Source organism: Bos grunniens, chromosome 23, assembly GCF_055505025.1.
Source record: "Bos grunniens cultivar Pamir isolate PY7600 chromosome 23, Bosgru_T2T1.0, whole genome shotgun sequence".
Classification (NCBI taxonomy): Eukaryota; Metazoa; Chordata; class Mammalia; order Artiodactyla; family Bovidae; genus Bos; species Bos grunniens.
In genome coordinates, this window is record NC_141187.1 from 28,478,705 (window position 1) to 28,492,078 (window position 13,374).

The window sequence follows — 13,374 nt, forward strand, 5'->3', positions numbered from 1 at the left end:
TTCAAGCTGGTTTTAGAAAAGGCAGAGGAACCAGAGATCAAATTGCCAACATCCGCTGGATCATGGAAAAAGCAAGAGTTCCAGAAAAACATCTATTTCTGCTTTATTGACTATGCCAAAGCCTTTGACTGTGTGGATCACAATAAACTGTGGAAAATTCTGAAAGACATGGGAATACCAGACCACCTGACCTGCCTCTTGAGAAATCTGTATGCAGGTCAGGAAGCAACAGTTCGAACTGGACATGGAACCACAGACTGGTTCCAAATAGGAAAAGGAGCTCGTCAAGGCTGTCTATTGTCACCCTGTGTATTTGACTTATATGCAGAGAACATCATGAGAAACACTGGAGTGGAAGAAACACAAGCTGGAATCAAGATTGCTGGGAGAAATATCAATAACCTCAGATATGCAGATGACACCACCCTTATGGCAGACAGTGAAGAGGAACTAAAAAGCCTCTTGATGAAAGTGAAAGTGGAGAGTGAAAAAGTGGACTTAAAGCTCAACATTCAGAAAACGAAGATCATGGCATCCAGTCCCATCACTTCATGGGAAATAGATGGGGAAACAGTGGAAACAGTGTCAGACTTGATTTTGGGGGGCTCCAAAATCACTGCAGACTGTGACTGCAGCCATGAAATTAAAAGACAATTACTCCTTGGAAGGAAAGTTATGACCACCCTAGATAGCATATTCAAAAGCAGAGACATTACTTTGCCAACAAAGGTCCATCTAGTCAAGGCTATGGTTTTTCCTGTGGTCATGTATGGATGTGAGAGTTGGACTGTGAAGAAGGCTGAGCGCTGAAGAAATGATGCTTTTGAACTGTGGTGTTGGAGAAGACTCTTGAGAGTCCCTTGGACTGCAAGGAGATCCAACCAGTCCATTCTGAAGGAGATCGGCCCTGGGATTTCTTTGGAAGGAATGATGCTAAAGCTGAAACTCCAGTACTTTGGCCACCTCATGTGAAGAGGTGACTCACTGGAAAAGACTCTGATGCTGGGAGGGATTGGGGGGCAAGAGGAGAAGGGGACGACAGAGGATGAGATGGCTGGATGGCATCACTGACTCGATGGACGTGAGTCTCAGTGAACTCCGGGAGTTGGTGATAGACAGGGAGTCTTGGCGTGCTGGATTCATGGGGTCACAAAGAGTCGGACACGACTGAGCGACTGATCTGATCTGATCCTTGGAATCATTAGTTGCTTCTAACTACTTCAGCAGTGAAACAGCAGTCACCACATAAGCTTACTCTGAAATCAGATTTCAAAATACCCAATCATAACTTCTAAAAACTGCATACTGTTCACTAACTAGTATGCATCCACCACAGTGGACCCACAGTGTACTTATCCATCCCTTTGTGACTAATGGCAAAGTCCCCATCAGTGATCTAGATCAAAGAACTAGAGCATGTTCTCTTTATAATTTGTGAATTATATATCTAGAGGGTAAACCTGGAGTAGTATTGCTGATAGGTAAGACATACAGATTATTTCACTCCTAGATTGCTTTTCATAACTATTGTAATAATCTACAGTCTCCCCAGCTCTTAAGAATATGTTCCCTTCACCTACTATGCTGGAGAGCACTTGTTTTTATCTCTCTAGTCTTTCCATTCTGGTTGATGCAAGAAAGTTTCTTGCTATTTTATTTTGCTTTTCAATGCCTACTGATGAGTTCACATATATATTTATATACTTACCAGCCATTCAAGTTTTCCTTTTCCTATTCATATATTTTGACCATTTTGCCATTTGGGTTCCCATCTCTTTCTTGTTATTTGTCAAGCGTCTTTTGGATAAAGTGGATACTAATTCTTCATGACTTCTTTGTCTTGAAAACATCTTTTCTCAATCTGCCATATGTCCGTGAACCTTGTCTATACTGTTTTTGGTTAAACAGAAACACTTTTGATGTAGTTAAATACATTTGCTTTTCACATCATGTGCTTTGGAGATACTAAGAAGGCCTTCCCTACATCCAAGACCATTGGAAGTGATCTTTTATTTATTTTCTTTTATTAAATCTACAGCTTTGTCTTTCCCATTTAGGATTTTAATCTATCTATTGATGATGCTTTTCCTCTGCAGAGTACAGGCTTCTTAAGGTCTCCCAGCACACCAAGCTGTCTTCCATAAAAGAAAAGCTCAGTAGTTCCTAAAGGTTTTTGATACCTTAGAGAGACTGAATGCTGCTTTAGTCCAAATATCTACCACACTGATAAAACTATGTATCTTTTAATGTAACTGATTTTATTTTCTTAACTATTAAGTCTAAATGTACAGGAATAGCACCTCTATCTCCAGTACCTAATACATATTGTCTCCAACATGGTAGACTGTAAATATTTATTTTATAAAAGAAGGAATATTATAGTCTTTGCATTTGTCTATAAATTTTAGAAAGAGGTAAAATGATGTGGAGTCAACTCTGGATTCCCAGAATATAGCTGTCACCTTCTTGGTCTATGACTGAAGACAGATTAACGATCCTTTCTGGTTTGAAAGAATGTCAAACACTGGAACAACAACAAAGTAGAGAAAAGGGGAGGAATACAGAAATAAAAAATCCTATATGTATATTTCCTATACGTATAGGAAATATGTCAAGAAAATAAAGTTCAATAAAGAGATTTGGAAGTCTAGGATTACAGTGTCAAAGGAGTCAATGTGGAGTTGGGAGAAGGGTGGTAACAACACAACAGAGTTTAGAGGCAAGGGTTTTGGAGCAAAGTGGCCAAGGTTCAAATATAATTAAGAGTTGAGGAACCTTGGGTGATTTACTTCAGCAGTGAAGCAGTAGTCACCACACAAGTTTACTCTGAAATCAGATTTCAAAGTATCAGATCATAAATATAGAGAACTTTGTTAATAACTCTGAGAAGCCCTGGTTTCTGTAAATAATAAAGCAGTTTAATAAAAGATGAAGTGAAGGCCAGTTGGAGAAAAGCATCTGGGATGTGACTGAGATAAGATATATATTTTATAGAAGTCAGGCAATGTCTTGCTCTAAGCCTATCTCAGGGAGAGAAACATTCACTGAAATTTAATAAACCCAACATCCTCAACTTTTCTCTCAACTTTATCTCCCTCTGATTCCATGTTGGGTCCAGAGAAGAATCCAGAATTCCATGCTGGATCCAGAGAAGAATCAGGAAGTGTTGACATCAGGAGGAAAGGAGGCTGGAGAAGTATGTCGGGCTCAGTTATGAAGGACTTTATGAAGTTTTGGATATTAGAAGTTTGTATATTAGAAGTTTTCAAAGAATGCATAATCAGAATTGCACTTTAGAAAAAAATAAGTCTGAAAGCAATGCAATAACAGGGCTCAGAGGCCAGCCACTTGTATGATTAGATGATCACTTCACATTCAAAGCCTCTCTCATTAGAAAGAGGGTGGGTTTTGACAGAGAAACAGGTTTCAGTGTTTGTGGGAAAACAATTAAAGTGGGATATCCTAGCAAGCGTATGCCAAAGATCTTAAAGAGTTCAGCAGAGGTATGCAAAATCTCCCTTTGGAATACTATCCTAAGAAACCATTCTCCAAATGGAAAAACAATAAAAAATAAATAAATTTTTTTCTTTGTAAGCAATGGAAGCACCAAAAAGAAAATTATTTTCAGGTTACAAACTCTAGTTTTCTGTGTGAAAAAAGAAAAAAAAAAAAAAACAGAATACAGAATTTAAAATTTTATCTCTCCTACCAGGTGGCACAGTCGTAAAGAATCCACATGCCAATGCAGGAAACACAGGAGACAAGGGTTCTATCCCTGGGTCAGGAAGATGCCATGGAGTAGGAAATGACAACCCACTGCACTATTCTTGCCTGGAAAATTCCATGGGCAGAGGAGCCTGGTGGGGCTCACCATACAGTCCATGGGGTCACAAAGAGTCAGACATGACTGAGTGACTCAGCATGAAGCACGTACATGGTTATCTATAGTAGCCTGAAAATAATAAATAAAGCACATTTCCCATTTAAATGTGTTTTATGAAAAGAGTAAAGGAAAAGATAAATCACTGAGAAAACAAATGGAAGGAAGAAAATTTAAATGAATGCTTACATTTAGGAGGGCCTGAATTTCAACTCCCTATTGAGGAGTGCTAAAGCAAACTGAGCTTTGCTTTATGAAATAATCCTGGATTTGATTTTAGAATGGAAACTTAGCTGCCTGTGCATGGCCATTTCTAAACTAAGACCAGAATTCTGTCATTTTTATGCCTTTGAAATACTTCTAGTTTTCCTATTGATGTTTGTTTATTCAACTGAACAGTAAATTAAAGGTATAAAAATATGTATTTATGGACTCAATGGTACTATTGCATTGTGAATTTTAATTTTATCCTAAATAGAAGTGAAACATCTCTGCATACATCCTAAAGCTTATGCCTGATGCTCCATCTAGAAGCTCCTAGAAGACAGAGAACCTGTTGTTCTCAATCAAAATGGGATCCCTTGTGCCAGACACAGTGCCTGAACATGATGAATGGTTAATAACTATTTGTTGAATGAACCATTGAGGGAATGAAGGAAGGAAGGGGGAACAGAAGATTATCAATATAAATTATATTCAACACGTGCAGACAAAGGGACCTCCAATGGTAGTATTTTTCTTTAGGAAGAATCAGTGATACTCATTGGCTCCTTTGTTGTTTTCTTCCCAGGGTATTTTTCTGTCTTCCATAATATTTAAGGGCTATCATTTCTAGCCTTTACAAAGCACTTCTAATTGCTCTGAAATATGATAGATTACTGATGATTTTTAAAGTAGATATTCTTTACTAATGGAAAAAAAGATATTCCATATGATTTGTGATAACATTGCCCATAGAAAAAGTGTTAAGCCAATTTGTCACCAATATACTGACTCTGTGACGCAAGTTCAAAAAAAAATTTTTAATGGGAAGGACAGACAGATTCCCTAGGATAAGGAAGAGAGCAGAAGGAGATTACATGAGGAAAACTGAAAGAATTAAAAGAGGTGAGAAAATTTGAATGTTGAAAAACAGTGAAAACACACAGAGAAATGCGGCATAGGTGCAATCTTTCCTATCCTTCCTCCAGATCCATAAAGTTACCAGATTGCTTTAAAAACAAGCAGGGTTGGTTTAGTGCTCTGCAAATGTCCCATTTTAAAGCATTCTTTCTGGAAGAATATGAAAGTAAACAATATATTATATTTTTGAAACATATTTTGGATTTTGTCTAAATAATTTTTGGTTTTGTTTTTTAGGAGCAGCTTCAGCACCCTCAAGTAAGTGTCTTGGCATTTGTCAATTCTAATATATATTAATCTCCTGCAGGATCCAGGGAACTTTTCACAAAATGTCTACTTTCAATTCAGACTGTCTATCTCATTTCAGACTCCCCTATCTCAGGCTCCTTTCTTTCCATTTCACCCAGAAGTCCCACAGTTTATGGAGGAATTTCAGGGAGGTAAAATATTTAAATCATAAAATGAAAGAACAGGAAATAAAGTATCTCCTGGTTTTAATTAAATGTTTTTAAAAAGAAAGTTAAAAATTAAATTGAAAGAAATTAACTGATAAATTTAGGAAACTGTGGTCTAAAGTAAGACAACAGTTACAATGCTTTTTGGGTTTTAATTCCCAACAAGATAATGAAGGGAAGAAAGCACTTGAGGAGAAGCAGTAGTCTCCTTCCCAGCCCTCTTAGGTCTATCTCTACTGAAACTAAAGTTGAAAGTGAAAGTCACTCATGCATGGACTGTCCATGGAATTCTCTAGGCCAGAATACTGGACTGGGTAGCCTTTTCCTTCTCCAGGGGATCTTCCCAAAAAGGGGATCAAACCCAGGTCTCCTGCACTGCAGACAGATTCTTTACCAGCTGAGCCACAAGGAAAGCCCAAGAATACTGGAGTGGGTAGTCTATCCCTTCTCCAGGTAATCTTTCCAACCCAGGAATCAAACTGGGGTCTTCTGCATTGCAAGCAGATTCTTTACCAACCCCAGCAAATATCATAGAGGATTTGATGGCCCTGGGATCTAGACCACTGATGTTCTTAAGAAAAGAAGATTATCAACATTTGTATACCATATTCAAGAATAAAAGATTAAAAAGCAACTTTTAACTTTAGAAAAGTTTGTAGTAAGTACTTATATCAATAATTTCCCTTTCCATTTTCTTTATATAGAAACACCTTGGTCTTGAACAACATAATAGCTTAGTATTACCACTTAAGCAGAAGAGGAGAACACATAATTCTTCCTTTCTCTTGCTGTGGAATTAGTGCCACTTAACAAAAAAAAAATAATAATAACTCTTTATAACTTAAAGGAAAATAAATATGAAGGGAAAATATATTGATAAAATTATTTATCACAAAAATTGGCATTCATCTTGAAAAACAGTACTCAGTGATTCAAACAAAAATGAGGAGGTAGCAGAGAATAAAAGAGATAGACATAGCTGAGCAAAGAAAGGAAAGGAAGGACTTAAATTTGCAAATACCAGTTAAAAGAAGGCTTTCAATTCTTGATAGAGCAAAGAATTGAAAAAAAATTAGAAAAAGCTCTCCCTACCCAACTGTCCCTGAAGCCTACCAAATTGAGGGTTCATAAAATCCCAAAAACCAAAGCCATTCTTAAAGTAGTAATAATGAACTTATGATACATTTCAATATAACTCAAAGTGTTTGTCGTTTCTCAGGAAAATAATTTATGGTCTAAATAATGACTCAGTAACTGATCCAGAAGTTTAATCTAAATTAGTTCTTTGGTTTATTTTTTTTATAATACTTAATTTTTATTTGACTAATTTTTTTTTAACTTTACAATATTGTATTGGTTTTGCCATATATCAAAATGAATTCGCCACAGGTATACATGTGTTCCCCATCCTGAACCCTCCTCCCTCCTCCCTCCCCATACCATCCCTCTGAGTCGTCCCAGTGCACCAGCCCCAAGCATCCAGTCTTGTGCATCGAACCTGGACTGACGACTCATTTCATATATGATATTATACATGTTTCAATGCTATTCTCCCAAATCATCCCACCCTCTCCCTCTCCCACAGAGTCCAAAAGACTGTTCTATACATCAGTGTCTCTTTTGCTGTCTCGTATACAGGGTTATTGTTACCATCTTTCTAAATTCCATATATATGCATTAGTATAAAAAAATAAGTAAATAAATTAGTTCTTTGGTTTATTTAAGCCAAACATTTATAGTCTCTTGATAAGTTCTAAAAAATGTTTTCTAAAACATATCAAAAAAATAAAAAAGATGGAGAAATCTAAAAATAAATGAGCTGGGTATACAAGAAAGAATGCTAAAGATCCAAAACCATGAGTTAATTTAAAAAGTACAGATAAAGAGGAGCTCTTTTGTTTTAATCTATCAGTTTGCAAAAGATTGAAAAGGTTTACAGAGTACAATGTTTTTAGAGTTTGGCCAAATTTCTGTTTCTATCCCCTACTGACATTAAGGTTTAACTTTTTAAGAGTACATTTGGCAATGTTTCAAAATACAAAATGTACACACCCTTTGACTAAGAATTTATATTTCCAGAAATGTTTTCCAAGAAAAAAAGGACAGCTTTTCAAAGATATATTTATTAGGTGGTTTATCATAGCATTTATAATAATTAAAATTTTAAAATAATATTTAATATGAGGTTGTTGTAAAATTATGAGATTTTATAAATAGAATTTATGTAAACATTTAAATGATCTTATCAATCAATATTATTGACATATAACTGTTAAATATTTTTAAATTAAAAGATCACTGTAGTAATCTCAATGTATTTGTCATATGCTTATATACTATAAGAACCAGTTGTTTTCCTATCTTAAGTAATGCTATTATTTCTAAATCATTTTTAATGCAGAATCCTTGAAAATCTGTGAGAGAGCTAAGGAAAGTTCCAGCTTCACAGTCTTTCAAAATGCTAGTTTAGCAATTGTTATCACTCAAAGGGAGATGGAGCTTTCTTAAGGAATCATAAATATTATATAATAATTTTCTCAGAAAAAGTTATCCTTTTAAGTTTACATCTCTTTTAATTTTAATCATACACTCTAGCTATATTCTACTGAGCAATTACCAATTTCTTGTGTTGTATTTTTCCTTTTTCTCAATTCAATACTTGAAAAGATACTGTATTTCAAGGACCTCTTATCTAACCCTTTAGGTGTGTACAGCTTCACAAATTTTATATTATTGGGAAGGCAAATTTAATGACTCAAGTTTAACCCAAAGCAAAAATGTTTGATATGAAAAGATCAAAATTACTTAAGATGTTAATTATGTACTTTTATTATATCCTCTGTTATATTTTCAGGTAATTTGAGAAAATGTTCAAAAACAGAGGCAAAAAGTGGCACTGGAGAAACAAGAAAAACTACCCCAAAACAGGATATTTATTTAAGAATTCAAGTAATCCCACAACAAAATAGCCAAAGTGGTCCTAAATACCAGCATAAAAGAGATTTAAGTGGCCCTGAGGAAAACTATGGAAAGGGACAAATACAGAAGCCTGGAGGGAAAGTTGAAAAGCTTCCTGAGAAAACTCTGAGTAAAGAAGGGAAGAGAGTAAAAGATGACAAAAGAAAAAGTATTGGGGAGGTTATGGACAAGGAAAATAAAACAGAAAAAGGCCAATCAAAGAAAGGAGATAGTATAAAAGATGAAGGTGAAACTGGGGAACGAAGGGTGAATGTGAAAAAGAAGGGAGATGAGGACACAGATAATAAAGACAAGAAGGGAGATGAAGACAGGGAGGACCAGGACAAGAAAGAAGATGAAGATAGCAACAAGAACAAAGACAAGAAGGAAGATGAGGATAAGACAAAGAACAAGGACATGAAGGGAGATGAAGATAAGATAAAAGTCAAGGATATAAAGGAAGATGAGGAGAAGACAGAGGACAAGGGAGACAAGGAAAAGACAGAGAACAAGGACATGAAGGGAGATGAAGACAAGACAGAAGTCAAGGATACAAAGGGAGATGAGGAGAAGATAGAGGACAAGGACATGCAGGGAGATGAGGAAAAGACAGAGGACAAGGGCATGAAGGGGGATGAGGAAAAGACAGAGGACAAGGGCATGAAGGGAGATGAGGAAAAGACAGAGGACAAGGGCATGAAGGGAGATGAGGAAAAGACAGAGGACAAGGACATGAAGGGAGATGAGGAAAAGACAGAGGACAAGGACATGAAGGGAGATGAGGAAAAGACAGAGGACAAGGGCATGAAGGGAGATGAGGAAAAGACAGAGGACAAGGGCATGAAGGGAGATGAGGAAAAGACAGAGGACAAGGGCATGCAGGGGGATGAGGAAAAGACAGAGGACAAGGGCATGCAGGGGGATGAGGAAAAGACAGAGGACAAGGGCATGAAGGGAGATGAGGACAAGATAAAAGACAAGAACATAAAGAGAGATGAGGACAAAAAGAGCAAGAATATCAAAGAAGAGTCTATGAAAAAAAGAGATAAAATAAAAATGAGCAAAGAGGACAAGGATATAAACCAAAGAAAAAGTTCCAGACAGAAAAAGGACAATAAAAAGTCACATTGAAGAAAAACAGCACCAGATTTTATAAACTAACAAACAGAATTGAGTAATTTCACTCCAACACTATCAACTTCAAAACTAGCTTCCAGTCTTTTATAGTATCAATTAAAATGATAGATTCCTCACATTTCTTTAGCCACAAAATTTCTGCTTCTTTGCTTGCAACCTGGCAAAAGAGTCTTCATAAATTTCATCTTTTTAGATCTCTTTCAAACTTCAGCTTCCAAATGTAAATTTTTCAAAATGTAAATCCATTATATATAATTGTCAACAAAACACAGTTTTTCTGAAATAAAACCCTGATAAAGAAATGTCAAGCTCTTTTTCTCAACTAAGTATGGTATTTTCTTATTTAGGTACTTAGGTATTACTTCCTTATTTAGGTATTGCTTAAAACTGTTTAGTCTCTACTAAATGCAATATCCATAGAGGAATACAAGAATATCTTCATCAGAAGATAGATATCAGAATACTAAAACAATATTAAAAGACAAATATCAAAACATGATTCAAAAAGTCAAATACAATAGGAAAAATTCAGGAGAGAAAAATCTCTTTGAACAGAGGTAATATATGAAGGACTCTAATAGGCAGTAAAATTTGAGCTGGTCATCACAAAAAAGACAAGTAGGATTTGTATATTGTTTGAGGCCCGTGGATTAGTTAATTCCTCTAACAAAGTATAAACTCCTTGAAAGAAAAAGGAAAATCAGTATCTTACCATTATCTTCATCCTCAGTGTCTGCCACAACATTTACTAAATTGAATTGACTGGGAAAGGAAGTGAGGGAACAATAACAAAAAAAAAAAAAATAAGATTAGACATGAAAAATATATTCTATAGGCAGGGAGTAGAGTAGAGAATTTCTATATAGCAAAGCTCCCCAAAGTGTAGTCCCCAGACCACCACTAACATATAAGATGACTTCAGGTTGTACCCAAGTAAACATTGTAATAATAACATTTAATATTTATCATAAAAATTAGGAAAAAAGTATATCAAACACATCAAGCCCTTGAGTTTGAAGAAATTGTAGATTAGGATGAGACTCAGTCAAAAGGTAAATTAATTTAAGGAAAAATATTGAATAGAAAATAGTACACATCTTCTTAGATATGGCAAAAAATATGACAAATGGTGAGATCTGAATGATTGAAATTTGGCAAACACTGAGGGTATTAGAAGAAAATAAGGTTGGAGTTTAAAACCAGGGTTCTGGAGGGATTTGAGCTTTTATTTATTTGATAGGCAACAGAAATACCAACATAAACTTGGATGACTTTCAGAAAGAGTAATCTGGTAGTTTGGACAAGAGAAAGGAGGCTGAGAGATCAGTAGAAGACTACTGCAGTGACTGTTGTTGCTGTTGCTGTTTAGTCGCTAAGTTGTGCCCAACTCTTCATGGTGTCATGGACTGTAGCCTGCCAGGCTCCTCTGTCTATAGGATTTCCCAGGCAAGAATGGGTTGCCATTCTTTCTCCAGGGAATATTCCCGACCCAGGGATCAAACCCACATCTCCTGCATTGGTGCATGCATGCATGCTGTTGCTTTAGTCATAACTGACTCTTTGCAGCCCCATGGACTATAGCTCCCATGCTCCTCTGTCCATGGGATTCTGCAGGCAAGAATACGGGAGTGTGTTGCCATGCCCTCTTCCAGGGGATCTTCCCAACCCAGAGATCAAACCCACATCTCATGTCTCCTGCATTGGCAGGCAGATTCTTTACCACTAGTGCCACCTGAGTAGCAAGATTCTTTACCACTGAGCCACCAGGGAAGCACATATTGTAGTGACATAGCCATAAAAAGATAAGACCCTAAATTAATTTGGAAGTGATGAGATAAAATGAAAGAAATAGATGTGAGAATCATCTTGAAAAAGAAATGAACTTACTTTGACAACTAACGGAATGTATATGACATGGATAAACTCAAAGAGGACCCCAGGTTTTTTGACACTGGATAACTGAAAAGATGATGGCACCATGATCGAAGAAGGGGAATCCAGAGAAAGAAAGATACTAAATTGTTTGTGAACCATTGAAACATAATCAAAAATGGCTTTGCACTATCCCTATAATAATTATACTGCATTTGAGAGACTTTCTACAATAACCATTATAAGGCCAATGTAGCGTTCATTTTTTAATTCTGTGAGATCCAAGCTTATATTTCCAACTATATACTTTAGTACTCCATTTTGATTGACTCATTGAGCAAACATATCAAATGCCTATTACATGCCAAGCTGTAATTCATGCCCTCATGGAAACTTACTCCAAGTAGAAAGACATTAATCCAATAATAAAACATGTAAAATTGCAATTCTAATAAGTATCATTCTTAAAATTACCTGTAATAGAAGATTTCTACCAAATCAACTAGGTCAAGGAAGGCATAATCTTAATAAAGCACTGCTTGATAGAGAAAGACAAATATCATTTGTGGAATCTAAAATATGATACAAATGAACTTGTATACAAAACAGAAATAGACTCAGGGACAGAGAAAACAAACTTGTGGTTATCAAAGCGGAAAGGGGCAGGGAGGGATAAATTTGGGGTTTGGGATTAGCAAATACAAGCTACTATACATAAAATAAACAAGGTTCTACTGTATAGCACATGGAACTATATTCAGTATCTTGTAATAAACTATAATGGAATATGAAAAAGAATATATATATATACATATATGTAGAACTGAATCATTTTGCTGTACATGAAACTAACACAACATTGTAAATCAATTATACTTCAATTTTTTTTAATTTTAAGAGACTTATTAAAAAAGAACAAAGTACTGCTTAAACTGAGAACTAAAAGAGGAATAGGAAGCATTAGAAACAGAGGAAAGAGAAGAGTAGGATAGGACTTCAAAGGCATCTTGATGAGCACACACACAGTAACAGGGACTGACAGAAGCCCTGTGTGGCCAGAGCACAAAAACCAATAGCAAAGATAATTCAAAACAAAGCTGGAGAAGCAGGCCAGAAGGTACACTATTTAGAGCCTTTTAGGACATGTTAAATTTTGTCTTTAATCTTTGACCAATTGAAAACCAACAAAAAGGTTTTTAGTGAGACATAATTAGATTTGCATTTTGAACCAAAAATAACTCTAACTGCAAGTGAATGAGAGTTTGAAGAAGGGCCAAAGTGGTATGAGAAGACCAAATCGGATGCGACTACAATCATATGAAAGATGAAGGTAACCTTGTGGTGTTAGTGGAGATAGAAATGGATAGATTTAGGAGATATTTCCATTTTGTATACATTGAGCTTGATGTGCCTTTCAGGAGGAAATATCAAATAGGCAATTGATAAAGGGGTAAGAATCTCAAAGATGTCTGAACTGTAGATATAAACTTGTCATCCATGGGATTGGTAATTGAAAAAGCAAATAAAAATTTTATAACTAAAAAATAAAATAACCAAAATGAAAAATCACTGGATAGGGTTACCAACAGAACTGAGATCACAGAAGAAGAATCAAGAGCAATTCAGTGGCGATTTTGGATCCTTTCAAAATGGCATTTTCAATAAATGGTATGACTGAAACAACTGGACTTCTATCAAACAAAAAAATTTAGCTGCAACTTAAATCTCACACTTTATTTTTTAACTAAATCAAAATTGATCATAAATCTAAATCTAAAATGTAAACTAAAAGTGTTAAAAGGAAATATAAGAGGAAAAATATTGCAACTTAGATACAACATAAAAGCCATGCTAACAATCCATAAAAGAGCCATAAAAGCCATGTTAACAATCCATAAAAGAAAAATTAGATAAACTGGACTCTTTCAAAATTCAAAACTTTGATTTTCA

At 35.6% G+C, this 13,374-nt stretch overlaps 1 protein-coding gene across 1 annotated transcript; it reads left to right on the plus strand.

Moving 5' to 3' along the window:
• Positions 1 to 913: 913 nt before the first annotated feature.
• On the plus strand, positions 914 to 9,854 carry LOC147347015 (uncharacterized). Its single transcript, XM_086369149.1, has one exon. The coding sequence runs from the start codon at positions 8,599 to 8,601 to the stop codon at positions 9,544 to 9,546; it is 948 nt and encodes a 315-aa protein (XP_086225275.1). The 5' UTR covers positions 914 to 8,598; the 3' UTR covers positions 9,547 to 9,854.
• Positions 9,855 to 13,374: the final 3,520 nt, after the last annotated feature.

What these genes read in the sequence shown, in the direction of transcription:
- LOC147347015 (XM_086369149.1), top strand. Translation starts at nt 8,599, where the DNA reads ATGGACAAGGAAAATAAAACAGAAAAAGGCCAATCAAAGAAAGGAGAT.